Source organism: Anomalospiza imberbis, chromosome 1 (assembly GCF_031753505.1).
Source record: "Anomalospiza imberbis isolate Cuckoo-Finch-1a 21T00152 chromosome 1, ASM3175350v1, whole genome shotgun sequence".
NCBI classification, from domain to species: Eukaryota; Metazoa; Chordata; class Aves; order Passeriformes; family Viduidae; genus Anomalospiza; species Anomalospiza imberbis.
Window position 1 is genome coordinate 21,369,107 of NC_089681.1, and position 27,957 is coordinate 21,397,063.

The window sequence follows — 27,957 nt, forward strand, 5'->3', positions numbered from 1 at the left end:
GTCTACACTTTCTTTCCTATTTTTTAGTTCTACGAAGATAGAGCTGAAAGGAGGACAACACATCCAGGTAACTTATCTGGATTGCAAAAATACTTAAAAGATTTATAATTAAAAGAATTATTGCCCTTCATTCAATTCCTGTTTGACTGCAATTCCCTGAAGCTGACAAAGAAACACTGAGTTATATATTCTAGCTAAATCTCAAACCTGGGGTTTCAAAGAAGTGGTTTCTGCTAAGAAGGCCAACGTCCAGGCCCAGCCACCCACACGTAACACCTGCAAGGACAGGACACACACCAGGTCTGGGCAATAAGCCCAGCTGACAACACAGGCTCTCTACAGCAACTTTTATCAGACACCATGTAGAACTTGAGAGCAGCAGAGCTAAAATGGATCTTGGAGAGACCCAGATGAGAATATCAGGTAATACTCAACAAGGGCTCTCCTGCCAGGAGCCCTCCCAGACCCCAATCTCACTCGGGGCTCTGGACTGCAGTTCTGGTGGGCAATCAGCAGAGGCAAGCACACAAACGTCCAGGTCCTTTGCAAGGTTCAATCCTAAATCACTAAGAGTATTTTGCAGCACCAGAATCTAAAGTTTAATGTAAATTCTGTGCCTCAAGCATGAAAGCATTATTTCCTGTTGCCTTAAAACACTTAGGCCACATCTTGAAAAGTCAGTTTGTTACAAGAGGAGGAGAAGATACTTGTTTTGAGCACCATCAGAGGGGCTATACCTACCTCCTACTGTGACAAGGCTTTTATCTAAAGTTCCATTTGCTGCTTTGAGGAGGCCAGTGGGGAGGGAATAGACAGTAAAACTTTTACCTAAATTAGATCCTTGCTTCAGGTCAAAGCCAAAGGATTGCAATCTATGAGGACAAGACCAAATAATATATTTTTTTGCTGAAAACAAACACTAGACAAGTTTACTTAGAAAGCTACAGTGCTTTTAAACAATAATTTGAACTCTTTTGGATATCCATATAAGGCTGAGAATGCATTTTTACTGCCTTAATCACATTTAGTGTTAGAAAACTCTGAAATCATACCATGTTAAGAGACAAGATCTCCAAAAAGTCCCTCTCTGTGCTGAACAAAACTTACAAATATGATTCCTTAAATTTGGTAAAAGAGAAATGCCTTACCATGCTCTGAGCTCTATCTTGATATTGTCCTGGAGTGCCAAAGAAACAGAGCAACTTAACTCACAAGAAAGAGTAGGAACATGCCAAGTGAAGAAAAAGCATGTAATAATATAACCAAGTGCCAATGACAGAAAAGTGTGAATGAAGAAGCAAGTAAGAAAAAGAACAGTTTAGGGAAAGGAGACGAGATGAAGAACAGAACCATGTAAGGAAAGGAGATCAGAAACAGTACATAGTACATCCTAGGGAGGGCATTATAAACCAGTATTTAAACGAGAGAAATTTTATTTTTCTCTGAAAATCACTGTATAGATTGTAACAAACACATCAAACCTCACTACTAGATACTTCTGGTGCAGGCCATTTGCTGTACTCAGCTGACATAAGCCACCACTGCTACCTCAGGATGTGTTCATTTGTCAGCTGCTTCAGATTCCAGAGGGTACCTCAGTTTACCCCACCCCAGGACAGGGTGGGGGCTGAACAAAGACGTCACACTTTGCCATGGAACACACGGGGAGATGCCAGCTCTGCCGTGGGTTTGGTCACCTACAAGAAGAGGCTGTGAAACTGCAGCAGCTGCTGAGTGCAAGTGGAATCTTCACACTTGACAGCAAAATTCCACAAATACTCCCCCCTACGGCTCCACTTAAACCCATAATGGCAAATGCTAGCCAAAGAAAAATAAAAGGTCACATAAAATGTAAAACAAAAAAACAAAACAAGATGCAAAACTGCAGACCATTCTTTTTTTTTAATGTTGAAATTGTGCAAAGAACAGTGAGAAAACAGTAAGAAAAACTACATTAAATATAAAAGAGCAGTTACCTCCAAGACTTCTGCTGAGCCATGATCTGGCTTCCTGCCTTACAATGGCATTAATGTTTAGTGTTTAGTGCAAGTACTTTTACGTTTGTTTAGCAGGAATAAAGCACATTTTACTTGATTCTATTATTTTGTGAGACTCTGAAACACGATTAATTAAAAGACCCCCTAGAATTCTAATGGATAGGAAAATATTTTCCTTTCTCACAACAGGACTAAAGTTTTTTTCAGACTAGAGAAGCCAGCTAAAAATAAAGCAAGGTTTTCCAAGCTCACAGGATTGCTCTGGTGTTTAAGGAAGTACTACAGGCAGCACCTGGCGCCACAGTGCAACTGACATGGTGGCGTTCGCTCAAAGGTCGCACTCGATGATCCCACAGGCCTTTTCCAACCTAATTGGTTCTGTGATTCTGTGTGTGATTCTCCCCGAGAAACCCTGTGTATGGTACAAGTCACGACACTCGGCTGGCAAGTTTCCAGAGGCACGTTCGGAATGCGGCCTCACACCAGGTCCCCAGAGTGCCCGGGATGACGGTGGTCACCTCACCCACCCACGGAGCTGCAGAGATGCCCGGTCAACTCTCAACACCCTTCAAGCGACAGCTCGAACTCCTTCAGCACAAACCACAGCGATAAAACACGCCTGACGTACGGAACGAGCAGAGCGGAGCCTAAACGCTAATCCCGCTGTATTCCCGGCCTAGCGACAACATTCCAGCGGGACGCGCAGCACGTCCCACCTTTCCTCCTCCGCCGCCGCCCTCCCCGCGCACGCGCCGGGCGGCCGCGCGAGCCCCGCCCTCTTCTGGCCCCGAGCGCGCGACCTCCCCCCCCCCCCCCCCGCCCCGCCCGCGCGCGCTCCCCGCGGGGCCCGGCCGGCGGCAGGCGGGGCGCGCGGAGCCCGCGAGCTCGCCGCTCACGCCGCGCCCCGCCCCGCGCCGGCCGTTGGTCCGCTCGGCGCGCACGCGCACTCCCGCCCACCCGCCCTCCCCCGATCGCGCACATGTGCGCTCCCTCCCGCGCGTGCGCCCTGCCGCCGAGCCGCCCCCACACGCACCCCGCCCCCCGTGACGCCGGGCGGGCGCAGGCGCACTCCCCGCGCGGTCGCCCCCCCGGCCCGGCCCGCCCTCGCGCATGCGCCGGAGCCGCCGCTCCGAGCCGGCTGCCGCGCGTGTCCCCGCCCCCGCCCGCAGGTGCGCGTGCGCGGTGCGCGCGGCGCGGTGCGTGGCGCGCCGCGCGGCGGGGGCGGGGGGGCGGGGCGGGTATATATAGAGCGCGGCCGGGGCGGCGGCCGCCCCCTTGTCCCCCGGCCGCCGTCGGAGCTGTGTGCGCAGTGCGTGTGCTCCGGACCACCCGGACACGCCGGCCCGGCCCCGCAGCACCATTTATTACTAAAAAAATATTTAAAAAAGCCAAAAAAAATCCAAAAATCTTAAAAAACCTTTTAAAAAAATAATCCTCTTTCCTCATCCAACCTTCCCGACAACCTTTCTGCAAACGGCCGGTTTGATATAAAATAACCCGGTGAAGCGAAGTCCCCGGACCCGGCGCAGCCGAGAGGAGACACACAGCGAGCCCGACACCCGCCGAGCGCAGCACCCGCCGCCGCCAGCTCCACCCGGCCCGCACGGCGCGACCCGACCCCCGCCCGCCCATCCGCCGCAGCCGCCGCAGCCGTTGAGTCCGAGCGGCCCCGCGCCGCCTTCGCCGGCCCCGCTCGCACCGACCGCCGCGGCCTCCGCCTCGTCAGCGCCCCCCCCGCGCCGGGAGACGGCGGCAGGATGAACCCCAGCGCCCCCAGCTACCCCATGGCCTCGCTTTACGTGGGGGACCTGCACCCCGACGTGACCGAGGCCATGCTCTACGAGAAGTTCAGCCCGGCCGGGCCCATCCTCTCCATCCGCGTCTGCAGGGACATGATCACCCGCCGCTCGCTCGGATACGCCTATGTCAACTTCCAGCAGCCCGCCGACGGTGAGTGCCGGGCCGCGGGCGCCGGCGGAGCCATGTTTGTCCCCTGCCCCCCGCCCCGGCCGCCGCCCAGCATCCATTTTGCCGTCCGGGACGGGGCGGACCCGGCGGGGCGCGGGGGGAAGTTGGCGGTGGGGCCGCCGCTTACACGCGGCCCGGGCCGCCCGCGCCTCGTGGCGGCCGCAGAAGCGGGGGGGGAGGGAGGCGCTTCCGCGGATCGAGAGCGGCCGCGGGGCCTCGGCGATGGGCGGGGGAGCCCCGGTGGCCCGGCGGGGCTGCCCCCGCTCCCGGGGAGGGGGTTGTGGATGAGAGTGCGAGCGGCTCTTCACGTCCGTCCGAGATGAAGGGTAGCTTGAGGAAAATATCGCAGTGATTCGCACCTTTTCATAACCGCGCAGGAGCTGTGCGTGTGTGAGTGCGTGGTTAAGAGGCCGGGAGAAGGAAGTAGGACGCACTGGCGTGGCTGGGTCGTTTCACAGGCGTCCAGGCCGAAGCGTTTGTTAAAACACCATGGCAGGTCTGTCACGTGCAGGGAGGACATTAAACTACTCAGGCCTCCTTGTGCTTCTTCCTCATGTAGCTGGAGCCCGAGCTGTGCTCCCATTCCTGTCTCTTCGCAGTAAATTCTCTGACATTGTTTCTTCTAAGTCGCGTTTTTATGAAACTTGTTTTTTCATTAAGCGTTTCCACGCTGCTTCTCCAAAGTTATATCAGTAAAGAAACTTTCTGTGCAGTTTTGGTCATGTTGGGAAACACAGTGTGATCCATTTGCAGGGTGTTTCACTAAAATTACCTACTGTAACTGGTTCTAGGTTTTGTGGAGTCCAATAAAAAAAGTAATTGGCCAACTAGAAGATAAATGTTTTCAAGTACAGTCAAGTAAACAGTTTTCCATTATAATGGTTTTATTTTCAAGCATATGAAAGTGAGATACTTAAATTACAAACGTTTCAAGCAATTAGATTTAACTGGCTTTCAGAGTTAGCTTTAGCATACAGCCATTATCAGATCAGACTTTGGTGTACCGATGGTATCTGTATGTACATAGTAAAAGTTACTGCCTCATCTTCTTAATAGGCAGATACTCCACCTGTTATCAGCTCTCTCAGTTCAGCGAGCTTTTGATTTATTCAGCCGTTCTTTAGGATGAGAGTGTTTGAATGCTTGTTTTGACATACATTGCTTTCATTAAATAAAAATGTCTGGTACAGTTTCTCAGAAAAATAAGGGGTTAGCACAGGTCAGTACTGTAATATAATAATGTCAGGGTATAAGGTAAAGGTGATTCAAATGCTGCTTGTCCTTAGTATTGACAGAGTTCCATAAGGGCTGACTTTATCATTGTCATTAGTTGCATTTTGTGACTTGGTTTGTAGTTTGTCAAATGTAGGAACAAACAGAGCTTTTTTTTACCCGAGCAGTGCATAATTCAGTTTTTTAATATGCCTCTTAGAAAGATGCTGTTACTCCAAATGTTGTGTTTTTCAGGCTTTGGGAGGTACACATATTTTAGTCTATAACTAGTCCAGTTCAGCTAAAAGTATTTCTCATCTTTATCAAACCTGCATCTGGCACATATCTGGAAGCAGTTGTTTAAAATATACTTCAATAGTATTGCACGACTATACTTATTCAAAATTTTTCAGAATTTTGTATTCTTGGCAAATACCTAGAGAAGGCATTTGCTGGGGTCTTTTTGTAGGTCATTATGTCCATTTACAGAAATCTTGAAATAGGAGTTTTGAGGATGAATGGTTATTCTTACATTCATCCTGGTTTTATTTTGATTCCAAACTAGATACATTTTATTGGTTTGGCCAAATTTTTAGCTACATCTCAGGCTGTGCCTATTAAACAGCTAGTAACAACTACCTTGGGTTTTGAAAAATACCTTTGAAGGTGTGCTTGACATCATCAGCTGTCTGTAAAGGAGGGATCTCAAAGCTCTTCTGAAAACTAATTAGGCCTGATGACACATGTTTGAAGTATGCACACATGTCAGAGTTGTGACTTTTCTGAATTTGAGTCATAGTCTGGAGTAAAACTCGGGCAATCTTGTTTAATCACTAAACTAGGAACATTCTTGAGTAATCTGAAACTGCATCAGAATCCTTTGGATTTTTAGAATGGTCATGTTTCCAGAGGTTTTTTTTTTGTTTCATAGCTATTGCTGTTTACCTTTAGCACAGGTTGGCGTTAAGTGCATATTCTGAGTGATTTTGAAATTGTTAAAGTGGACTGTCCAGTTGCTCACGACTAAAATGGGAGCTGGTGAGTCATTCAATGAAGCTCCAGCAGAATCAGCACAAGTACAGCCCTGTAGGGCTGGGTAGGTGTGTCCATTGGTAACAAGTTCGCTGCTGAATGGAACTGCCTCCTGCAACTGGCACAGCCTTTTAGGACTGAAATGTAATCAACGTGAGCCACTTTCACTCCTTGGGAATTGTAATGAGAGTGGCTTGTACCTGGTTGTAGGTGGAGTCTAGTAATGTTTTTAAAATCTACCATGGAATGACAATGTGGTGTCGATTTGGCAGAAAAATTTAAATTTCTTGTATTTCTGGTCCAGAGGAGAGATGAGGAGAGCTGTTGAAGTTTCCATGCTGTCCTCGTGGAGAAATTGCGCTGGTCTAAGACACAGGCTCACTATTTGTTAAGAGTGGTAATGTTTGCAAAGGCCCTATGGACCTGCTTTCAGTCAGATGGCTGGGAAATGTGTCTAGGAGCACACATTTGTGAGGAGTGTCAGGATTATTCTAGAGGTAATTAGCATGAATTAGAAAAGCCTCTTTTCAAGTAAAGGAAGCCCTGTTACTACTTCTGGAAATAATGAACTATTTGTTGCTGGCACATCTATTGGTGCTGGCAGTAATAATTCCAATGACTTCCAGGGCAGTAGTGAAGTATTACAAGTTTCTACTGTGGCCAGTCTGATATCCACAGGTTTTTTTTTTGTTTTGTTTTGTTTTTCTTTTTTTTTTTTCTTTTTTTTTTTTCTCTTTTTTTGTTTTTTTTTTTTCATCTCCTCCTCCTTCCCCTTTTGTAGTATAGAGCCTTCCAATAATTTTTCTTTCTCATTAACACTATCTAGGTTGCCTTCTCTCTCCTGCTTAATTTATATTAAAGTTTTTGAAAGCTTCATTAACTTATTTAGAAGACTGGCATGTAATTTTTGAAGCTTCAGCTTGAATAAGTTGCTGAGTTGCTACTGTCGTGTGAATATGGTAATATCAATAATCTTTTTCCCATTAAAATATTAGATGTCCATCTCTTTATATGTCTTTCAGAGAATATAATCTTAACATTTATTTTTAATATTAAAATGCCACAATAAAGAATATAAAACATTGTATATCAGTGAGCCTGAATCCCAGGCTCACTGCAAATTGTCTTTGGCCATGGCATGGAACAATATAGCTCAAGACAAAAGCAGCAATTAAAGAACAAAAAATTAAATAAGGGTTTTCACAATGTGATTGGCCCTTGGTCCTCCCAAAAAAATTTTAACTGACACAGTTGCTGTATTTAAACTATCACTGAAATGATTTCAGTCTTGTTAATATCATATTGTTTTGATATTTGCAAATTACAGTGAAGCGAGTTAGTACCCATGGGAGTAACTTCAGGTATTTATTGGGACTTTTTTCAGTGTTCTTCCAGACTTACAGGAGCAGGGATGAAAAGGAACTGCTGTTCTTGAGAACTATTGCTCTTTTGTGCTTAAATACACAAGATGAGTTATAACATCACAGACATGACTTGTGGCTTTGGAGAGACATGTGAAAAATGAGCAAGTCTTGATACTTCCCCATCTAAATACACAAGAAATTTTACATGCAGGATTTGAAAAGTTAGTTGTGGAGTTCTACTGGAAAAACTACTCCACTGGAGTAACAAAACCTGGTTTACATTACCCTGGTTTGCTGTTTTAATGCTTGCTCCTTCATTGAGCTCATATGTATTTTATTGTGAGCTTTTAAAATATATGTATAATTTCAGATTTTCTTAACTAAGTAAATGCTAGTTTTGAATCTCTTTGAACTGTCTCTTGCCCAGAATTTCATTACAGATCTTTTTGGTCAGTGAGGAAGTTGTGTGGAATAGCTGCCTGAATGAGGCTTGAATGTCCATCTAGCAAAGAAATTGTGTTAGTTTAGGGGTATTGGTGTTGTAGGTGTTCTTATGTTAATATTTGCAAAAGGCCTCATATAGGCCCAAGCAGTACCTCTAAAAGCATTCTCATTGACACAATATATCTATGTGATATGAGAGAAGCCAGCTGATTTTCACAAATTTTAAAACTTTATAACAGCTGCCACTTGCTGCTTTTTCTCCTGTCACCATAGCATCTTTTCATAGATCTAGTCTTATGGGCTGATGAGATTTCTGCAGCTTTCTCAGCTGACTTGTGCTCCTTCTGAAGTGCAGCTTTTGCTGATGAGTTTTTGCCAGTTCTTCCTTGCATACAGCAGAGTACACTGGAGGCTTGGGTTTGCAGCTTGGTCATGGTGCTGGACTTGAAATAATAAAAATATTATTAAGAATTGTACTTCAGCTGGTATTTGTGCTTATTAAGATAACTAGCATCTTCTACTAATTCCATGTTTTTCCAGCTGAACGAGCTTTGGACACCATGAACTTTGATGTCATTAAAGGCAAACCAGTGCGCATCATGTGGTCTCAGCGCGATCCATCTCTACGCAAAAGCGGTGTGGGAAACATCTTCATCAAAAACTTGGACAAATCAATTGATAACAAAGCTTTGTATGACACATTTTCTGCTTTTGGGAACATTCTGTCTTGTAAGGTTAGTGGAAAATAAAATGTATTGACACACAGACTCCTCAGTTTATGCTGGAAACATTCAATGGGTATTACAACAGGGTTTTTCATTAATAGGTGGTGTGTGATGAAAATGGATCCAAGGGTTATGGATTTGTACATTTTGAGACACAAGAAGCTGCAGAAAGAGCTATTGAGAAAATGAATGGTATGCTGCTTAATGACCGCAAAGTGTAAGTACATAAATAAGTATTTGGGGATCAGCAAACTGAAATTCAGTTTAGGGCAGACAAAGATTTAAAAGCTTACCTAGGAAAGGAAGGTTATTCTGAAAATTTCTAATTTTAAGAAGATGTGGGGTTTTAGTGCTAGGGATTTTAAGAATTGTATCACCTGCTTGTTCTGGAGTCAAAGTTGAGAAAGACAAATAATGGACTCTGGAGGAAAAAAATCACTGTATCAATTGTCTTATAAACCAATAATGTAAGGAGGATTTGGGATCTTCCCTGGTTTTCTGATATTATTGGTCTGAGATGAAATACAACCCATTAAATATTCTGAATAATAAATCCTTTATAAGAGTGGTGAGGTAAGTGCATTATCCATACACTTGGAGACAGCTGATACTTAGCACTAAAGGGTGCTTACTTGGCACTAAAGAGTGGTCAGATTAGACTGATATTTTTGTATGAATGTCTGTTAATAGGCATATCTAGGGAGTAGAAAATAAAACTTAGAGAAGTATAATGTTTTAAACATTATCACTATTCTGCATTATAGGAAAAAATATTATTTGGCAACATCTTTAATAATATTTTGGCTGGGGGAGTGTCTGTGTCTCACAGCTATGCTTAAGGGATTATTATGGTGTTTGGTATAATTGCAAAAAACAGCTTTCTACATACTTGGGAGGGTTTGGAAAAAGGATAACAGAAATCAGCATCAGTTTACCGTCATGGTTTATTTTTATATGTAGAGATGGATAGATCAAGACACATACAGGGAAAACATGTGTTTTGAAACTCTGGGTTTCCTGCTTGTTCTCTTCTTGCCTGACATATTGTGGATGTTTTGATTCAGTGTCCATTATTATACAACTTCAAATTAGTAAAAATGGTCAACATGCAGTCATAAGAGCACAGGAGTAAAATATATCATGAGAGTTAATTTTGCTTTGAATTTCTATTCAGACTAGACTTTTAGAAATCAGTTAAAACACTTCACTATCAAAATCTGCTGAACACACTACACTTCCATTCTTACTATACTCAAGTGCTATAAATTAGGTGAAATTGTCAAAGTTTAAAAATTTCTGAGGTACTGTATGCTGCTGTATCGCATTTGCCAAATTTGTGATTATAAAGTTAGAGCCTACAATAAAATTTGAAAGTGGGAGTCTGCTACAGTCAGAAATCAGTGTCAGCCGTGTACAGCCAGTGCTAGGGCATGTCCTTGGGCTGCAGAATGTTATGTTCAGGTTCTGCTCGTTTTCTGCCAGTATGAGCATTGGTGTTCCCAGCCAATTTGCAATGGTATTTGACTCAAGAGCAAGTTGAACTGTTTGTTTCCCTGTGCCTAGAAACAAAGTCTTTGATACAGGCTGGAGAGGTGTGTTGGGGGGGGGGGGGGCATTTAGTAGTTAGTTAAATATCTGTTGCTTAAAATCTGAATCAGAGAGCAGTAACTGTTTTTAGGCTGCCATGCTAGAAGCTTGGCACAGGGATTGTGCTGTTATCTAGAATTTCTGTTGAGCCTCTTAGTACTCTTTCCATTGTCGAGCTCTTGTTGTCAAAGGCTCTTTTATAAGAGTGAACAATCTCACCAATGGCTTGAAAGCATTTTCATGCCTTGTAACTGGGATAAACATGCTGGTGTAGCAAAGGACAGTGAAGTTGTTTTTCTGACTGAGTTTTATCATAAATATTTTATCTAAAGAATTTCATACCTGTAGTGAATGAGACTGATTAGGAATAAAATACAATGCCAGAGGATTAAAGTAAATTTTTAAACCTTGAGACACTTGCTTTAATCTGTATTACTCTGTTCTTCCTGCAACCAGATTTGTTGGAAGGTTTAAATCCCGCAAGGAACGTGAGGCAGAGCTTGGAGCCAGAGCAAAAGAATTCACCAATGTTTACATCAAAAATTTTGGAGAAGACATGGATGATGAGAGACTTAAGGAACTCTTTGGCAAGTTTGGTAATGTCTTAATGTTTATATAAACACAAGAGAACTTCAGTTTACTACATGTATCTTATCTGTAGAGTGCCTTGAAATACAAGAAATCAGGGCTATCTGATGTTGATGTAGAAATGTAATAAAGATTACTGAAAAGTTGCTTCTTAATTCCAGTTTCAGATTCAAAAATGCAGTAATAACTGAATTTTAAATAGGCAGAATATCATATTTAATCCTGCCATCAGAACAGTTTTCAATAATCTGGAAGTAATGTGTCCATGGGTTCTGCAATGTTCTCTGGTTTAGTACAGATTGATTTTATACATGCACCTACAGAATGTGTGACTAATGAATTTACTACTGCGTTCATTGACCTGCAAACTTACCCCTGTTATTCAGTTGCATTGTGGTGGTTGACCTAGTAGAAAATTACAAGGAGTTATTCCAGCACCAAGCTGTGAGATTCCACCTTGATCCTCAGTTACGCACAGGGCAAAATTATGGTGGACGTATGGCCGTGATGTAGTAATGTATATGATGTGTTACCATCAGAATAGGAAATGGCAAATCCCTTAATGCCATTAGACATTCTTCACGTTTTATTTTCAATCTCACCTTTTTTTACTTTATTTTCTTTACTGTATGCTTTTGCTGTTCTCCACTGGCTATTCTGTAAAGCAAGGAAAAGCCTAGTACAAGAGATACCCTGTAGCAGCCTTAAACAGCAGGAACAGGAAATTCCTTTCTGCTCTTCAAGTATCAGTCGTTGAAACAGTAGCAAATTTAGCTGCTACAGCTAAATTGGCTACTTCCAATTGAGTCTGTGAACTGCAATTTTTCAGAGGTTATGAAATTGCTGAATTAGGATGGCCTTTCACTAGGAGAAGTATTGAAATGTATACCTAATTGCAAGGCCTTCCTCTGGCTTTTTCAGTACCTGCTTCAAAGCACTAATACTTTTCAAGTGTCATAATTTTTAATGATGAAACAAATTTCTTTTCACTTGCTGGTGAAATTTTCTTTCACTTTGAGGTGAAATATTGGTTGAAAATACATTAGAAAATAAATTCAGCATGATGAACTTCAGCCATAGTTGCTGAAGTTCATCAGGGCAAATTAGTAATTTCATATTAATGGATGACATTTACTTGATACTATTATTAGTGCAGGAGTCCTTTGTAATACAAGTGAAATAAACTAAATACTATCTTCTAAAGAGAATGTTCAAAAGGTGAGAAGAATACACTGTATATGAAGCATAAGTATTTCATTCTCTTTTAAGGTCCTGCTCTAAGTGTGAAAGTTATGACTGATGAGAGTGGAAAATCCAAAGGCTTTGGCTTCGTTAGTTTTGAAAGACATGAAGATGCCCAAAAAGTAAGCTTTTGGACTTAATTTTAGGAATCCTGTAACTGAGACCCAAATAATACGTGTCATTAAGTGATTAAGTTTTTTTAATTGGTCAAGGACACTGCAAAAAGAGGTGCTCACTTTCTGAATTATTTAGCAGAGTTTCTGTCACTTAGAATGTTTTCCTATGAGCAAATGTCAGTTGGTCTGAGAAGCCTATTAAGTCAAGATACTCTGGTACAGCTGGAACTAGTGTAGAAATGGGAAATATTGAATAATTTTAAAACCTGTAGTAGATGGGCTTAAAGGTCTTAGTGATATTTGGACTCTTGCATGCTGAGCAATATACAGCATAGTGAATTACTACATCGCTGAATCACCGGATCCAGTTTGGTTGCACAAAATGTTTATGCCTTTTGCACAAAAGCCAGAAAGAATTGTGTTTTCTGCAAAGTCAGCAGGAAAGCTATTAGTTTTATAAAGCATGTTTGGCATAACTGTCTGTGAGAGAATAGTCATAGAGCCCTGTAATGTTGCTTTTACTCCAAGGGGTAACTTTGGAAAAAGGGTACTTTTTTATTTGTGTAAATGTCTATGTCATGCCAGTATGCTGTATAACTTAATTTTTTGTCAGCCGGTTGCTTTGATATGTCAGTTTACTGTGACAGTAGGGGCATTTTTTTCCTTAGGCATCAGGAAAAAATGCAGTACAGAACAAAGTTTGCTTTTCAGAAGTCATTTTGGTGATTTGTCTATACTGTGAGTGTACAAGCAAGAGATTAGAACAAATCCTGTCTGTCTTTAGAACATCTCCATCTTTGTCTTGCATACATTAATTGATGAATAGTTTTTCTTACTGTAGTCAGAATCACATGTTGAGTGTTTTAAATAACATAAAATTCCAATATCTCTGTAAAAATGTCTAATGGCTTTGATCATAGACCTATACAATAAACCAGTAACTTCTGGTTTTAAATTAATTGAGTAAATACATGCCAGAGTTTTACATCTGAAGAGTTATAACTCAAAACAGTATGAAGGGAAGAAGTTCACATTTTCATACTTCTAATTATTTCCTTAATGAAAGACTAAAAATGAAAAAAAAAGTGTACATATCATCTGTAGCTTAACATGTAGTATAGAAAGATCTGATAGCTATTACAGTTTCAGGTGTTACTTAAAGACAGAACTAGGTGAATTAAAAATTTTCAACTTTATTTGCTTACTCTTTATTTGCTTTTCTCTGCCACTAGCAAGATATGGCTGGAGAAATAGTTCTTGCAACTTGGGTTTTTTCTTCCAGCTCCATGTAAAAAAAAAAAAAGTGGTTTGCATCCCTTGTGACTTGTCTTCAACAAGACAGAAGCATACTTGGAAGACAGTTTCCATGTTACTATAAGTGAGGCAGTCTTGGGGTATTTTGTTTCAATTAGTGGTATTTTAATATGGATTAGCTCTTTCTCTAGAATACTTATGTAGATTTTTTATTTGAATTGCATTTTTTGTGTGTCTGAAAAATGCTGGAGTACACTGCTAACTTCTTGTTTGTCAATGAAGGCTGTTGATGAAATGAATGGGAAAGAGCTCAATGGAAAACAAATCTATGTTGGCCGGGCTCAGAAAAAGGTGGAAAGACAGACGGAGCTGAAGCGCAAGTTTGAACAAATGAAGCAGGACAGGATCACCAGATACCAGGTTCAGTTTTAAATCAGGAGGGCTAACTGTATTATATGATGTTCTGAGATTTACACAGAACAATTGCTTTTAAAAATAACTTGCCTGTTTTCTTAGGGTGTCAACCTTTATGTGAAAAATCTTGATGATGGAATCGATGATGAGCGTCTCCGAAAAGAGTTCTCCCCATTTGGTACAATCACTAGTGCAAAGGTAAAGTTCATAGATTGCTCATAGAGTGCTCATCTGTTCTCTGAAAATGAGTAGTGATCTGTCCCCAAAGAAAAGTTAATTTCATTCAGTAACAGATGTGACCCACTGTAAATGTGGACATCAGCTTTCTTGATTATTGTACATGTCAGGTTAAACACTTCATGATCATCCTTTCTTGAAATGAAGTAGCGAGACTAAAATGAGAAAAACTACATCTTTCAGTGCAATATTGTGCTCTTTATTATTTTTATGAGATTTTCATTTCTATTCAGGTAACAGTTATCTATTTATTACACAGTAATACTCATTTTTATAAAATACTCAGTAAAACAAACCTGTGGTCTCACTTCTAATAAGCAGAAACAAGAAACTCATGCAAGTTGAATAGGTGTGACACAGAAAATTTAGTTTTAAAGCAATTTTGTTCTGACAGGTGATGATGGAAGGTGGCCGCAGCAAAGGATTTGGATTTGTATGCTTTTCGTCACCAGAAGAAGCCACCAAAGCAGTCACAGAAATGAATGGTAGAATTGTGGCTACTAAACCATTATATGTAGCTCTAGCCCAACGTAAAGAGGAGCGCCAAGCTCATCTCACCAATCAGTACATGCAGAGGATGGCAAGTGTAAGAGCAGTACCTAATCCTGTAATCAACCCCTACCAGCCAGCACCTCCTTCAGGATACTTCATGGCAGCTATTCCTCAGGTACGTGTAGAGATGAGTAACTGAATATTTTGTATTGCATATAAAATCTGCTTAGATATAACAGTAAATAGAACGGTTAGCATGTGTCTGTGATTTCAGCATTTTAATCTCTTTGTGGGAGGGTGCGGGGCTGTTCAGCATGCCCTTCACAGACAGCAAAGTTAAGGGATGTTGTTGTGTTTGGCAGACTCAGAACCGTGCTGCGTACTATCCTACTAATCAGCTCGCTCAACTTGCTAGACCTAGTCCTCGCTGGACTGCTCAGGGTGCCAGACCTCATCGTAAGTCACTTCTTTACCTCTTTCCAGTGATTGCTGTAAACTCCGTAGCATCTACCTTTGCACTTCCAGATAGATTTTCATGGCATTGCTGTATTAGTCTTCTGTTTGTCATGTCATCATCACTCAGTGTTTCAGCATGTAACAGTATATTTTTTCTAAACCACAGCATTCCAAAACATGCCTGGTGCGATCCGCCCAGCAGCACCCAGACCACCGTTCAGTACCATGAGACCAGCTTCTTCCCAAGTTCCACGAGTCATGTCAACGCAGCGTGTTGGTGAGTTTGATTTGTGCAAACTTTAAGTATTGGACTTTTGTTCCAATTTTGCTGGTTCAGCATGGTCTCGCAAAATAAACATTTGTAAGTTTAATATCACATGTGATATTCCTATTGAATAAGCTAATACCACCTTCTAGTAATTGCTATGAATACTGTCCCAGCAAAGACTCCAGCTGTGATCCCATCTCTTCAGGATGAAGCACTTACTCTTGTGTGTGCTTCAGTAATACTGTAAGATGGCTTCTGTCATTTCTAAACATAGTTGCATCAATTTTAATAATAGGTTGCATGTAGAAATATTGAGATGATACAATTTTAGCTCTTAGTAATTTTTTTATGTTTTACATATCCATGTTTTATCACTGCGAGCCAGTATCATGGATGCAAAATCTGCGCATCACTGAATGAACCAGAATTGACTGTAATCGTTGAATGGTTTGGGTTGGAAAGAACCTTAAAGCTTGTGTAGTTCAGCCCCCATGTCAGAGGCAGGGAACCCTCTACTAGACTAGGGTACTCAGAGCCCCCTCCAGGCTGGTCTTGCACATCTCCAGGATGGGGAGTCCACAGCCTCTCTGAACGTGTAATTCTCCCAGAATGTTACCTGCCAGCCATTTACTTCCTAAAAGTATCTTTTTTAGAATGACTGACATAATGTGCTCAGGAAATCAAATGTCTTTTAGCTTGTAATGAAATTATATTAATACTCAAACAAAGTGGATTTTTTCTCATGGATATTTTTCCAGTAGCATATAAAAAGGGCAACTAATGAATGAAGTGACTGGAAATCAGAATCCAGTAAATTTCAAGGTTTGAACCTTTGTATGTGACCAGTGATGTGACAGTTGATAATACTATTAAGATGAATCTGTAACACAATACCTAAATTAGGTATTTGAGTCAAATTGGTTTGTTGGGCAAAATAATTATAATAATAATTACTCACGTATGGAATTCTGTTACTATTTTTTCAGCTAATACATCAACACAAACGATGGGTCCACGTCCTGCAGCAGCAGCTACTGCGGCCACTCCTGCCGTGCGCACAGTACCACAGTACAAATACGCTGCGGGTGTTCGCAATCCTCAGCAGCACCTCAACACGCAGCCGCAGGTTGCTATGCAGCAGGTGTGTGATCTGGGGAGCTGCTCTGTGCTTTACTGATGTTCTTTGCAGAGGAAGGTGGTGAGGCTGATGGGAGGGCAATTCAGGCTCTTCATCATGGCAGTAGAGTAAAAGCACTGGGGAGTTAAGTATATTTGAAGTTCACCTGGGACAGGATGTGATCCCATGTTGCTTTGTTCTTTTCAGTTACTTCATACCTTAGCCTAAATTCTTGTGTTTGCTCCTTAGTGGAGCAGTTTCTAATAATCTTCAGCATCATCACTCACCTCTAACCAGTAATATATGGTTAAATAGGCATAGTTATTAATTTCTTTGATGTTTCTGACACTGTAGGCATAATGTATGCTGAATTGTGAAATATTGGCTGTTGGAAGCTGCACCTAATTATGAGCCAGGGTTTAATTTTCAAATATTAATTTGCAGCCTGCTGTCCATGTGCAAGGTCAGGAACCCTTGACTGCTTCCATGTTGGCTTCTGCACCTCCACAAGAACAAAAGCAGATGTTAGGTACGTACATGATACCTTTCTTTATGCATTGTAGCAGAAGGACAGTTGAAGTACACTTTTTCAGTCTTGAAATGCAGAGTAAATGGTTTTAGCAGTAGAACAAGTTTGTTTCCCTTATCCCTTAAATTTAGGCTGGATTTGTCCTTGACTAACTTTGTTCTTGCTAGGTGAACGTCTATTCCCCCTTATTCAAAGCATGCACCCTACTCTGGCGGGTAAGATCACTGGTATGTTGTTGGAGATTGACAACTCTGAACTCCTCCACATGCTGGAGTCTCCTGAGTCTCTTCGTTCGAAGGTAGGTGGCCTTTGCCTTGCACTGGTTCCGTAGGTGGTTAAGTCTACACTGATCTAACAGTTGTTCCTGCTGGCACAGTGGAGTAACAGCAGTGCAGTGGTGGCTCAGGGCAAAAGTATCCTCTTTCAGAGGGTGACAGCAACTTACATTGCATGAACTGCAATTGTAATGTTCTCATTTTTCTTTTCAACAATGTAGGCATTGTTTATAGGCATAATTTCCACTGTATTATTAACTTAAATATACAAAAATTGCTGAGCTTCCCTTAATTAATTTTTCATTTGTACTTCACAGGTTGATGAAGCTGTAGCCGTACTACAAGCCCACCAAGCTAAAGAGGCTGCTCAAAAGGCAGTTAATAATCCCACTGGGGTTCCAAGTGTTTAATAAGTAAGTTTGGCCGCTGTAGTTCCATAGGCTGACTAAGGCAAGTGTTTGGTCCGTGGCCTTGTAAGCAGCGTGTGTCCGGGCTCTGTGTCATGTGCAGCCAGAGGAAGTAGCAGCTATGATAAACTTCTGTGCTCACTTGGTTAGCAAAAGCTATTGACATGTCATTGTTTCTAACAACACATTTAGCTGGAGTTAGTTCTAGGCATGTGTGCAAAAATGGGCAGTTCTGTCAAATGCTGCTATTCATACTATTGAGAACAACTTGTGGAATTGAAATAAGCTTAGAATGGTACTCCAACCCTCTTTTTCCTTAGAAGTTAAAGAGTTTATTTACACTGTCGCTTGTATATACTTACCAGATTCTAAAATTGTCTAGTGAAAACTAAACTGTGTATTGTCTTGACTTCACATCTGGGTGAATTTAATGTCAGTTAAAATAGTGATTTTTCTTCATTTCCTTCTGTGGCGTTGGTACCTTAACTGTGCATGACAGAGGCAAATGGTTGTACCTTAACAATTTTGTCAGGGAAAAAAATGTGAAGTTGTGGATATAAAGGAATCTATTATCTCTTCTGTCTAGTTAGGTTTTGCCTGTGAACTTGCTTTCCACATTTGTAGCTATCATTTAAAGGTGCCTGATTTAACATTTGATGGCTTAACATTTTTCCTTTCGGAGGAAGAATTTGAGTAATGATTTTTACACGTTTCTGTTTCTGGAGATAAGTGCTGAATAGATTGTCTCTCCTGAACTAAGATGCCCATACTTTGAGACCATTACTCCATCTGCTCCATGATGATTTACTAATTGGAAATTGAAGATACTGCTAGGGTCGTTATTTGATGAGCCTCAAGAGTGGAGGTGCCCTGCAGTCAATCACAGTAACATAGTGCTTAAAGCAGTGCTGTCTAAGGGACTGTCCAGTTCTAGAGTCAGGGCTGTCTTGCCAAGGATCACAAACTTTTGAATACTTTCGTGTCCCCTAAAAAGTGGGAGGACCTCTGATACTCTGTTTCTAGAGAACTTTGGTATCATTGAAACAGTGAAAGCCCAGAGTGCTGCATGGTATACAGTAGTAAACATGTCAGAAAACATATATAAGGTGTGCTGCTTTTGTTTTAAAGCATAACAGTGTTGTTTTTCTTCACAGAGCTATCCGGGACTACAATCTAGAACTTCGCTTCACCGAAGAAAAAAAAAATCTAAACATGGAAAAACTATTAAATATTGAGAAAAACATTGCAAAATATAAAATAAATAAAAAAAGGAAAGGAAACTTTGAAGCTTACATACCGAGCAACGCCAGGGCTAGCAAAACAGATGCTAGTCCTAGATTACTTATTGATTTAAAATTTAAAAAAAATAGTAAAATAAAAAATACAAATTAATGTTTTATAAACCCAGGGGGAAAGAATTTTCAGCACAGTACAAAAATTTAAAGCATTCCTTTCTTTAATTTTGTAATTCTTTACTGTGGAAAAGCTCAGATTATCACCACTGTTTTAGTTGACAGTGAGAATTGATAGCTGAGCAAAGAAACATAATTTGGATTATAAAATTCTTGGTTTAATAAAAATTCCTTAAACACTGACTTACTTGAGATGGTTTCTTTTGTACAGTGTGCTTTTCATAAGCTTGTCATCTGGAATGACAACTTAGTCCCGCTCTGTAGTATGTTTTAGAGGATTGTAGAGAAGATTACACCTGTAGACTGTCTTCTAAATAATAGAAGTGAAGGGAGGAGGGGGGAAGTGTTGGGGTTTTTTTTAATAAATTGCTGCTTGATCTGAATCTGGTCTAGTGTACAACAGCACAGAAATAATTCTGTCTTCACTCAGGGCTGATGGGGTCTTCAAGTCAGTTTGTGTCCCTAAAGGGGGTTTGCAGTGAAATGGCCAGTGGCTCTGAAGTAGGGGAAGAGGCAGCAGTAACACATGAGCTGTTTCATTTGCTACAGAGCCATACTGAGGTTGGGAGTTTTGCGGGATTAATACTTAAATGCTTAATCAAGCTAAGTGTTAAATGCATAAACAAGAGACAGTAAAATCGCTTTTGTTGTAAAACAAACTTTCACTGTGTGAATTAGCAGATATGCTGAAGTTTGTCCATCCACAGATGGATTATCCTACAGTTGCTGCCTTGCTTTTTTGTTTTCCCCTTTCTGCAGACCTGCAGAATAAAAAAAAGGGTATTTCCTACCCAGTTTACCCCATAATTGACTGTATAAGTTGTTTTTTCAAAATCAATAATGCAAAAGAAGAAATGAAGCAGTGAAAGTGGCATGTCCTGCTTTTACAAAGAAGAGGGTAAAACCTGGCTAGCTGGGGTGGGGAAGAGGCACAAAGATCTGTTAGTCATGGAGGAAGGCATAAGAAGGCATGACTGGTAGCCACTGCAATCTGCTGGGTTTCTGTTGCTATATGTAAAGAATACAGATTCTATGGAATTCACAAGAAGGGGTTAATTTGTTCTGGAAGTCTCTGAAATCTATGTTGTGTGGTGGGAATGCCAGTGTTCTCTGATCTGTTGTTGCAGTCAAAGCCCTTTTAGTATGCTTTCTGAAGTCCCCTCAAAGACAGTTCAGGAGCCCCCTCTTGCAAAGGGGAAGATTTCAGGTTTTCTGTTAAAGAATTTGAGAAATAAACCTAGCATAATGAGGTGAAATTGGTCTGGTGTAACAAATCTAATTAAAATCCTTGGCTGTAAAAGGCATTTGGTTAAAGGTACGTAATTCTTACACTCAGTCCTGTCCTGATGGCAGCAGACTGAGATGGTCTTTAATTTGCAGTCTTGCTGAGGTGACTAGAATTGAGAACTTTTGAAATTGGGTGGTAAATCCTACAAAAAAGGCAGTTCAAGCAAGATATGTCCATGTTAAGAGGCTGAATGTGTAACCTTGATTTTATGTAATGTCAACTATAAAAGCATTTAAACTTTGGAGACAGTGTTAATGGCATAAAATTACTTAGCACCATAATGGGAGTGCTGAAGAATCTGATGATATTAAAAGTTTAATGGAAGATCTAAAGGATATTACAAAAACCTATTTTCAGGATTCTCAGGGCAATAGCTGGAAAGTAAGAGGCCACCTCACTTCTGCTTGTTTTCCTAGATAAGTTGTGTGTTCTGTGAGTCTGCTGGAGTTAACCAAACTAATTTTTGTTTTGTAAGAATGAGCAAGTTATTTAATGTCTTGCCGATGGGGTAGCTGAAAAAGAACAGGAAGTCTTTGAGTTTCTACAAGACTTCTGTAGGTGTTTCATGCACTAGCATCTGCACCAGCATGAAATACTGGGTAACTTCTGTGATGGAAGGAAACAGCAAGGCAATTCTGCTAAGGTGATCATGACAGCCTAAGAAAACAAAGCCATGGGTTGATTTAGTTTATTTCTTCACAGTCTTGCTTACATAGTAATTCCCTGCTGTATACTACAGATGCCTATTCAGTAAATGTCTTCTATTTAATTTCTAAATCTTAAAGATGGCAAACAAGGCATTTGTTAGTGTCTCTAGCAATGCATCTCTGGAGTACTACTGTAAAACAATGCAGCATGCAGAAAAATCAACTTTTTCAATAGTAGAGAAGTGTTCCTTTGAGTTAATAGGCAGCCTGACTGGCAGGCACTTCTGCTGCCACACATTCCCTCTAGTATGTGTCAGAGGCTTACGCTGATCCTCTGCACCCTGCTCAGCCAGTGCTAAGCTGATTTTGCTGGATCCTCTGACATTTCACTCCTTAAGTCTTCCTAGGTCTTCCGTTCTGACCACAGCAAACACTTCAAAGTTTAGCATCAGCCAAAAGCCTGCTTGTGAAATGGATGGTGATTTGAATGAATGAGTGGTATTATATTTGCCACCCACTTTCCCAGGCAGGACTTGGTTTTATGAGCAACTAAATCAAAGGTTTGGTGCAGAGGTAATCTGGATTGCTCACATTCTCTTTGCTGCTCTGCTGAAGTCCAGGGAATTCAGAGTTCACTGGGTCCAGGGGAGGAGGGGGCAAGGTGCTGGAAAATAAGATGTTCTAGAGTCTGGCAATGTCTTGTTGCCAGTTTGTGCTAATTAGATGTCTACCCTTGAATAAATGGTGTTTTCAGTCCTTACATCTTGAGTGTCCTTCTTGGTAACATTCTCAATGATTGTGATGGACAACTGGATGTTCAAAGGTAGCCACTCAGCATTTTGAGTTAGGAGTCTTGGAAAAAAAAATCCTGAAATCTATATCTAGTAGACATATTCGTGCTTGGGATAACTGAAAAAAAAATCCAAAACAACTTAAAATTTGTATTTTTTTACAATACCATTTATATTTTTTTCTATAGGTTTAGGATTTGTGGTCCAAACTAATATGCTAGAGAGAGCTGCAGTCCTTGGGACCACAATTCTCCCTAGACTTTTGTAGTTCTAAGTGAGTCCATGTGGTATGACTACCTCACTGAAAGAAAGCTTTTAGTCTCATCTTCTACAGGACATGGTCAATGAGAAGGAGTAGCTGTATGGAAATGAAAATGCAGCTGGAGGGGCTACAAATCCTTAGGATATTGCATTTGAAGTGAATTCAAATTTAAAACAAATGTTTCCAGCTACACTAAGAACACAAGGTGCGCATGTAATTACAACTTGGGCAACAAGAACAAAGGAAGAATATTTTCAAAAAAGTAATTTGAAATTTAGATTTCTCACTTGTATTGGGATTGAAAGTAATCATTAAGAAAAAAGAACTGATAAGCTAGGCCACCATCATGGCCCTTTTGTACATTAAGTACTAAGAGCAGTACGTCTGCCAAATGGTCTCCTATTTCCCATGTCCCCTGCTAAGGAAACGTCCCTAATCCTGTCATGTTCCAACTGGCTATAGCTGGCCAGACATCTGTACTTTTTTATAGCTCTGAGTGGTATATTTTAAAATGTACCATGTGATATCTGAGCACTCAAATACCAAAAATTATGCCCTGGGCAGGCTAAATGGCTGTGTCACATTTCAGTAACTGGGACCTTGGGTTACATGTGTTCTAGGTTAAACCTGAAGTCACCAGATGACCTCAAACAGAGATTCAAATGCTTCAAAAGGTGGGCCCCAAGCATATTATGTTATCATACCTGTGAATGGAAGCTTACTTAATCCTTTCTCTTACCACTGCTCTGTCTCAGAGAAAAAAGGAGGGGATGGACACCAATGGCAGAGGATGGGGTCCTCAGGGCAGATGCTGACAGCCTTCCCACTGGGGAGAGGGAGGCAAAAATGGCACACTTGTTGGAAATGATACAACTTCTAAAATTTTTTTATGTAACTTTAGTCAGGGGATTGCTCACCTTTGTCCCAGTAAAAGGGGAATTGAAGTTTCTCTTTAAACAATTCTGTTCACCAGTGCTGGGTGAGATGAGGCCTGATGAACTTAACATCTACAGTTTGGGAGTAGCCACAAGATACACAGGAGAAAAATATTAACAATCACCCTGTGGTGTGGTCAGAGACACCTGGTCTGTGAAAAGATGGATAAGAGAACCACAGAATAAGGACCATCATTCTATTAACATCAAAGGCAAAGGGATCAACAACCAATAGGAGATTCAATGCTCAGAACTGTATAATTTAGGACCAATGAATGAGAATGTCTTTGGGTTTTTTTGTATAAACATGTGAAAAGTCTGGTAAAGAACCATGTGTGATGGAGTGATTTTCAGTACTGAAGCCGGGCTTATATATGGACGAAATTATTTCTATTGCATATCCAAAATAACGTAATGCTAATTCTCTAACACTGAAAAGATGTTGTTGGAGAGTTTCTGGTTTTCCTGCAGTTTCGGTGACACACTCACCTTTGCTTCCCCCCAAAACCATGTCCCCAGCAGTGACATGTGGGTGGTATAGTACAGCAACAAAGCCATACCATGTCCCTACCCTGCAACAGGACACCCCCAAAATTAGCCCAGTTTCCCCTCCTATAGTTTTCAGGAACCAGATTTAGGCAGATGAGAAGAGACCAGCAACAGAAAATTCCTGTGACCTAGAGCATAGCTCTTTCCTTTGTCTTCCTATACCTCACATGTTTCCATTAAACTCATTCTGTAGGCGCTTAACCTCCCAGGTTACAAAAGTGGAGATATGGATTGGCAAAATGTCTTGGGGGTCAAACAGATACACACAGCAGCCTTGCTCAGGAGTGGAAGAAAAGCTCTTCCAGAGCTCCTCAGGGTGTGAGGAGCCTCGTCTCCCACGTACACCAGAGGTACTGTGACAGTAAGGCTACAGCGCTGGCTTTGCAACAGGATTGTTGTGGGGTGCCCCTGAAGTCACTGGACTGGTTACATTTGACTGCACAGATGAAAAATAAAAACAAATCAAGTTATCAAACACATTATACAATTTTATTTTACTCACTCTCCTCCATTTGATTCACAATGCCCACAGTTAATCCTGTTTCCTGAAAAATATGTATCAGCCTTATTTTACTGGGAAAGGGTTTCCCCCAGGTCATCCGGTCAATCACAGTCTTCACAAAGCAATTTTCTTCCTCTGAAAAAGGGCTTTTTGGTGAGGCTAGCATAGCATGCTTACTTCAGGCCCTCAGTTGCAGGGCAGGCATTGCAGTGGCATCATTTCCCTGTTAATGAGCCCATTCCACAACTCCAGCAGTGCTGCTTGTAGACTTACTACAGGCACTTTGACAAGAGAAGACCCAGTCCTGCAATGCCTTTCCCTCAAGGGAACCAGAAACATGTGAAAGGAAGCTGTGAAAAACAGCAGGAATAAAGCACCCTTATTGTCTGGGAATTAGCCATAAATGCAAGCCCAGAGATGGATGTACCATTTTAACTACACTTGACAGTGAGGTACTTGGTGGAAAAAGGATTTTGTTTTCTTACAAACCCTCTGTGTACCCCTTCCTCCAGTTGGTAACTAGTTCATGTTCCTTGAGAAACAGTGAATTACTATCACTTCATAATGAATTACTACTTCGTAGGCTCCTTCCTCGAGCTATTCTGAGCTCCCTCCCTGCCTGGCCCCAGCGCTTCAGTGCCCGCGTCACCCCGCGGGCGTGGTCGGAGGGAGAGCTCTGAGGGAGAGCTCCGAGGGCCAGGCGCGGTCTCAGGGCCAGGTCTGAGGGCCAGGCGCGGTCTCAGGGCCCGGTCTCAGGGCCCGGTCTGAGGGCCAGGCACGGTCTCAGAGCCCGGTCGGAGGGCCAGGTCTGAGGGAGAGGTCCGAGGGCCAGGCACAGTCTCAGGGCCAGGTCTGAGGGCCAGGCGCGGTCTCAGGGCCCGGTCGGAGGGCCAGGTCTGAGGGAGAGGTCCGAGGGCCAGGCGAGGTCTCAGGGCCAGGTCTGAGGGCCAGGCGAGGTCTCAGGGCCCGGTCTGGGGGCCAGGCGCGGTCTCAGGGCCCGGTCTCAGGGCCCGGTCTGGGGGCCAGGCGCGGTCGGAGGGCCCGGTCGGAGGGCCAGGTCTGAGGGCCAGGCGAGGTCTCAGGGCCCGGTCTCAGGGCCCGGTCTGGGGGCCAGGCGCGGTCGGAGGGCGCGGTGCTGCTGCCGGGCCCCGCCGGGCCCGCTGTGCGCGGAAGGGCTCCTGCTCCGCAGGGCGCGGCGCGGCCGCGGCTCCGAGCAGGTGAGGGTGCGCCTGGTGCCGCTCCCATCCCTGCCCTCCCAGCTGGCCCTCACAGCCGCCTGGTTGTCCTGGTGCTGTCCTGTCGGAGGGGCAGAGCGTTGCTCGTGGAGCACACATTTGCAAGGTGAAATCCAGCAGCGACTGAGAGGCAAATCCAGGAAAAAAAAGCCAAGGCTTGTGGCAGAAGGGTATGGTAAACTGGCTAAATGGGAAACATTGGCCAAGCGGCAGCAGCTGTTGGCTCCAAGTGCCTCTTTTCCTTGGCCTCTGGGAAAGAGGTGCAGCTGCTCAATTTTGGTCATTAATGCCATGAACAACTCTGGAAAGTTTATGGAGGTCATTCCAGGCAAATTGCAGAGTCGATTGCAGGATTTTTTTTGACAAGCTGGGGGTTAACCAAGTGTTGGATCTCGAATTGCCTAAGTCGATACCTCAGGAGTGATCCTTTCCACGCAGAGTTACAAAACAGCTGGAACACAGGCTTGAAGTATTCCAAGGAATAGTGAGCTTCAGAGAATAATGTATGGCCCCAGGCAGAAGTGGACGATTTCAGGGTGAATATGCCTGTTTATCTCTACTTTTGCTTTGTTCCTTGTTGAGTTGCCTCTGTCCTTTTGCCCTCTATCCTTCCTCTCGATTTTTTAGGAAAGTGAAGGAGAGCATGTGATGCTGAGCTTTTCTGTGAAAGCAGTGTGTCTGTCAGCTTTCTCTTTGCTATCCTTCTCTTTGCTTTCTGGCTGGTCTTTGCCAGTCCTTGGCTCCAAGCAAAATCTCTTCTGGCTTTTCTGTAAGTCTGAGTGCACACTATTATCCTTTCTGAGCAGCATAATTTTACCTCACCCAGCCCTATTTTAGGACCCTTTTTGGTGAACACTTATGCTGGTGGCTTAGGTAGCTGCTTTTCTTGGCAATTTCCTTGCTGTGCTCTCGGTTGCAGTGATAGGACCACTCTGAAGCAGTTTTTCAGCCAGTAAACCTGGGTGGGTATCAATCCATCTCTCCCAACTCTGTGACTGCACAAACAGTTGGAGAAGCACAGTTAAAATGCAGATGAGTCACAGCAGGGCTGCCATGAGAAGCAATGTTTGCTGAGGTGTGCCTTTGGAGTTGCAGCTCTGCAATTCTGTTCCCTGCGGGACCTCTCACAGTTGTATTTTGCTTTGGTTAATGGAGAGTTTTGGATAGCCTATCTGAACTAATAAATCAGCTTATGCATTTGCTTCCATTTTTAAAAGGCCTACTGTTTCTTGCTCAACAGGTTTTAACATCATTAGTGCACTCAGCAAAATTGTTCCCTTCTCTGCATCCCTGGTAACTGAGAGTTTGCCTCCTGCTGGTCTTAAGAACTTGTTAGCTGATTTTTGTTTTCAATTCCTTCATTCCTGCTGTTGGTAGCTCCCGCACTTGGTCTTGAAGTTTACAACTACACTGCTGTCTCTTAATTGCCTTCCCTGTTCTTCTGTGAGGTTGCTTGTCTATAATTTTTATATCCTGTTCTGCTTATATTGCTTGAAATACTCTGTTAATGTAGAAAAATGCACATGTATGAGAAGCCTTACTCCAGGATAAAGTAATTTGCACCACATGTGACCAGATCACATATCATGACCACAGTGTTCCACAAAGGCAACAATTCTGTGATGCAAAGAATGTAAATTAGAAGTAAACTTCCCTCATGGATGGATTTCTGCACTGCTATACCCGAGGGTATTTCTTGAATACTACTCTGCAGGGTCTGTCTCTGGCATCTGTTGGATGAGCTGATGTGGGAAATGTAAGCAGAGAGCGCTCCCAAGGCCTCCAACATACAAACTCAGAGATAGAGATGGATACAGTGCTTGACCTAAGACCTTGGAGAAGGCTTGGAGCTGTAGAATAGAATAGGGAAACAGACACAAAATAAGAATAAAGATTTGTAGTTTAAGCAGAAATATGTTTTAAGCAAGTAGAAATATGCCTTGTAAGCAAATAAATACGTTAAGAAAGATAGTAGAAGAGTCTAAAGTTTAACAATAGAACTTGTTGTAGAGTTGGTAAAAAGTAGCAGACACAGCACAAAGTTTCTGTAGAGTTATATGAGTGGATAGAAAAAGACACACTGCAGCAAATTGAGTAAAAACATAGCAATTGGAAACTTGTTATGAAGATGCTAGCGAGCTTTGTGGAAGTAGCTGATTGGATAAGAAATTTATAAATTCATTGTTACTGGAATTAGAACAGCTTCTAATGTGATGGCTTTGAATGTAACAACCTTGCAGTCTCACCCTTCCACTAGACCGACTTTTGCAATAAACTATCTTTTAAACGCCTCTTCAGTCGACCCCGTCTTTCTGTATCCCGAACAAGCCGCTGAACTAATTGTGCCCCTTTCAGGGTAGCAATCTTCAAAGCTCTCTTATTCCATCTCTACAAGCTCCTCTCCTGACTGAGGAGCAATTGGACAAAATGCAAAGGACACAATTCCTGTTTGTGGCTGTGCCTTACCTGCCCCTTTTCTTTTGCTGTGCATTTTCCTGCTTCCCATCACTTTTTAGTCTGAGAGTGCTTCTGTTGTTTGACACTCCCAGTCTCTGCTTCCTTGCTGTCTCCCAGAGCAGCTGTTCTCTTAAAAAGGACAGTCTGGAGGGAGC

The 27,957-nt window shown here is 42.3% G+C and overlaps 1 protein-coding gene and 1 long non-coding RNA gene across 2 annotated transcripts; one reads left to right on the forward strand and one right to left on the reverse strand.

The window, feature by feature from the left end:
- Positions 1 to 3,227: 3,227 nt before the first annotated feature.
- PABPC1 (poly(A) binding protein cytoplasmic 1) lies at positions 3,228 to 19,319 on the forward strand. The gene is made up of 15 exons (XM_068184001.1): positions 3,228 to 3,947; positions 8,558 to 8,751; positions 8,844 to 8,959; positions 10,786 to 10,925; positions 12,187 to 12,281; positions 13,812 to 13,949; positions 14,046 to 14,141; positions 14,575 to 14,847; positions 15,035 to 15,128; positions 15,295 to 15,405; positions 16,383 to 16,537; positions 16,958 to 17,042; positions 17,210 to 17,340; positions 17,635 to 17,730; positions 18,879 to 19,319. The coding sequence occupies exons 1-14, from the start codon at positions 3,755 to 3,757 to the stop codon at positions 17,725 to 17,727; spliced, it is 1,914 nt and encodes a 637-aa protein (XP_068040102.1). The 5' UTR covers positions 3,228 to 3,754; the 3' UTR covers positions 17,728 to 17,730; positions 18,879 to 19,319.
- On the reverse strand, positions 17,211 to 27,949 carry LOC137470568 (uncharacterized). The gene is made up of 2 exons (XR_010997133.1): positions 27,812 to 27,949; positions 17,211 to 26,846 (listed from the first exon to the last, which is right to left on the reverse strand). It is a non-coding gene; the product is annotated as an uncharacterized lncRNA (long non-coding RNA).
- Positions 27,950 to 27,957: the final 8 nt, after the last annotated feature.

What these genes read in the sequence shown, in the direction of transcription:
- PABPC1 (XM_068184001.1), top strand. Translation starts at nt 3,755, where the DNA reads ATGAACCCCAGCGCCCCCAGCTACCCCATGGCCTCGCTTTACGTGGGG. An exon ending in ACAGGATCACCAGATACCAG is followed by an intron (nt 13,950 to 14,045) that starts GTTCAGTTTTAA and finishes CTGTTTTCTTAG; the next exon opens with GGTGTCAACCTTTATGTGAA. An exon ending in TCAGGGTGCCAGACCTCATC is followed by an intron (nt 15,129 to 15,294) that starts GTAAGTCACTTC and finishes TCTAAACCACAG; the next exon opens with CATTCCAAAACATGCCTGGT.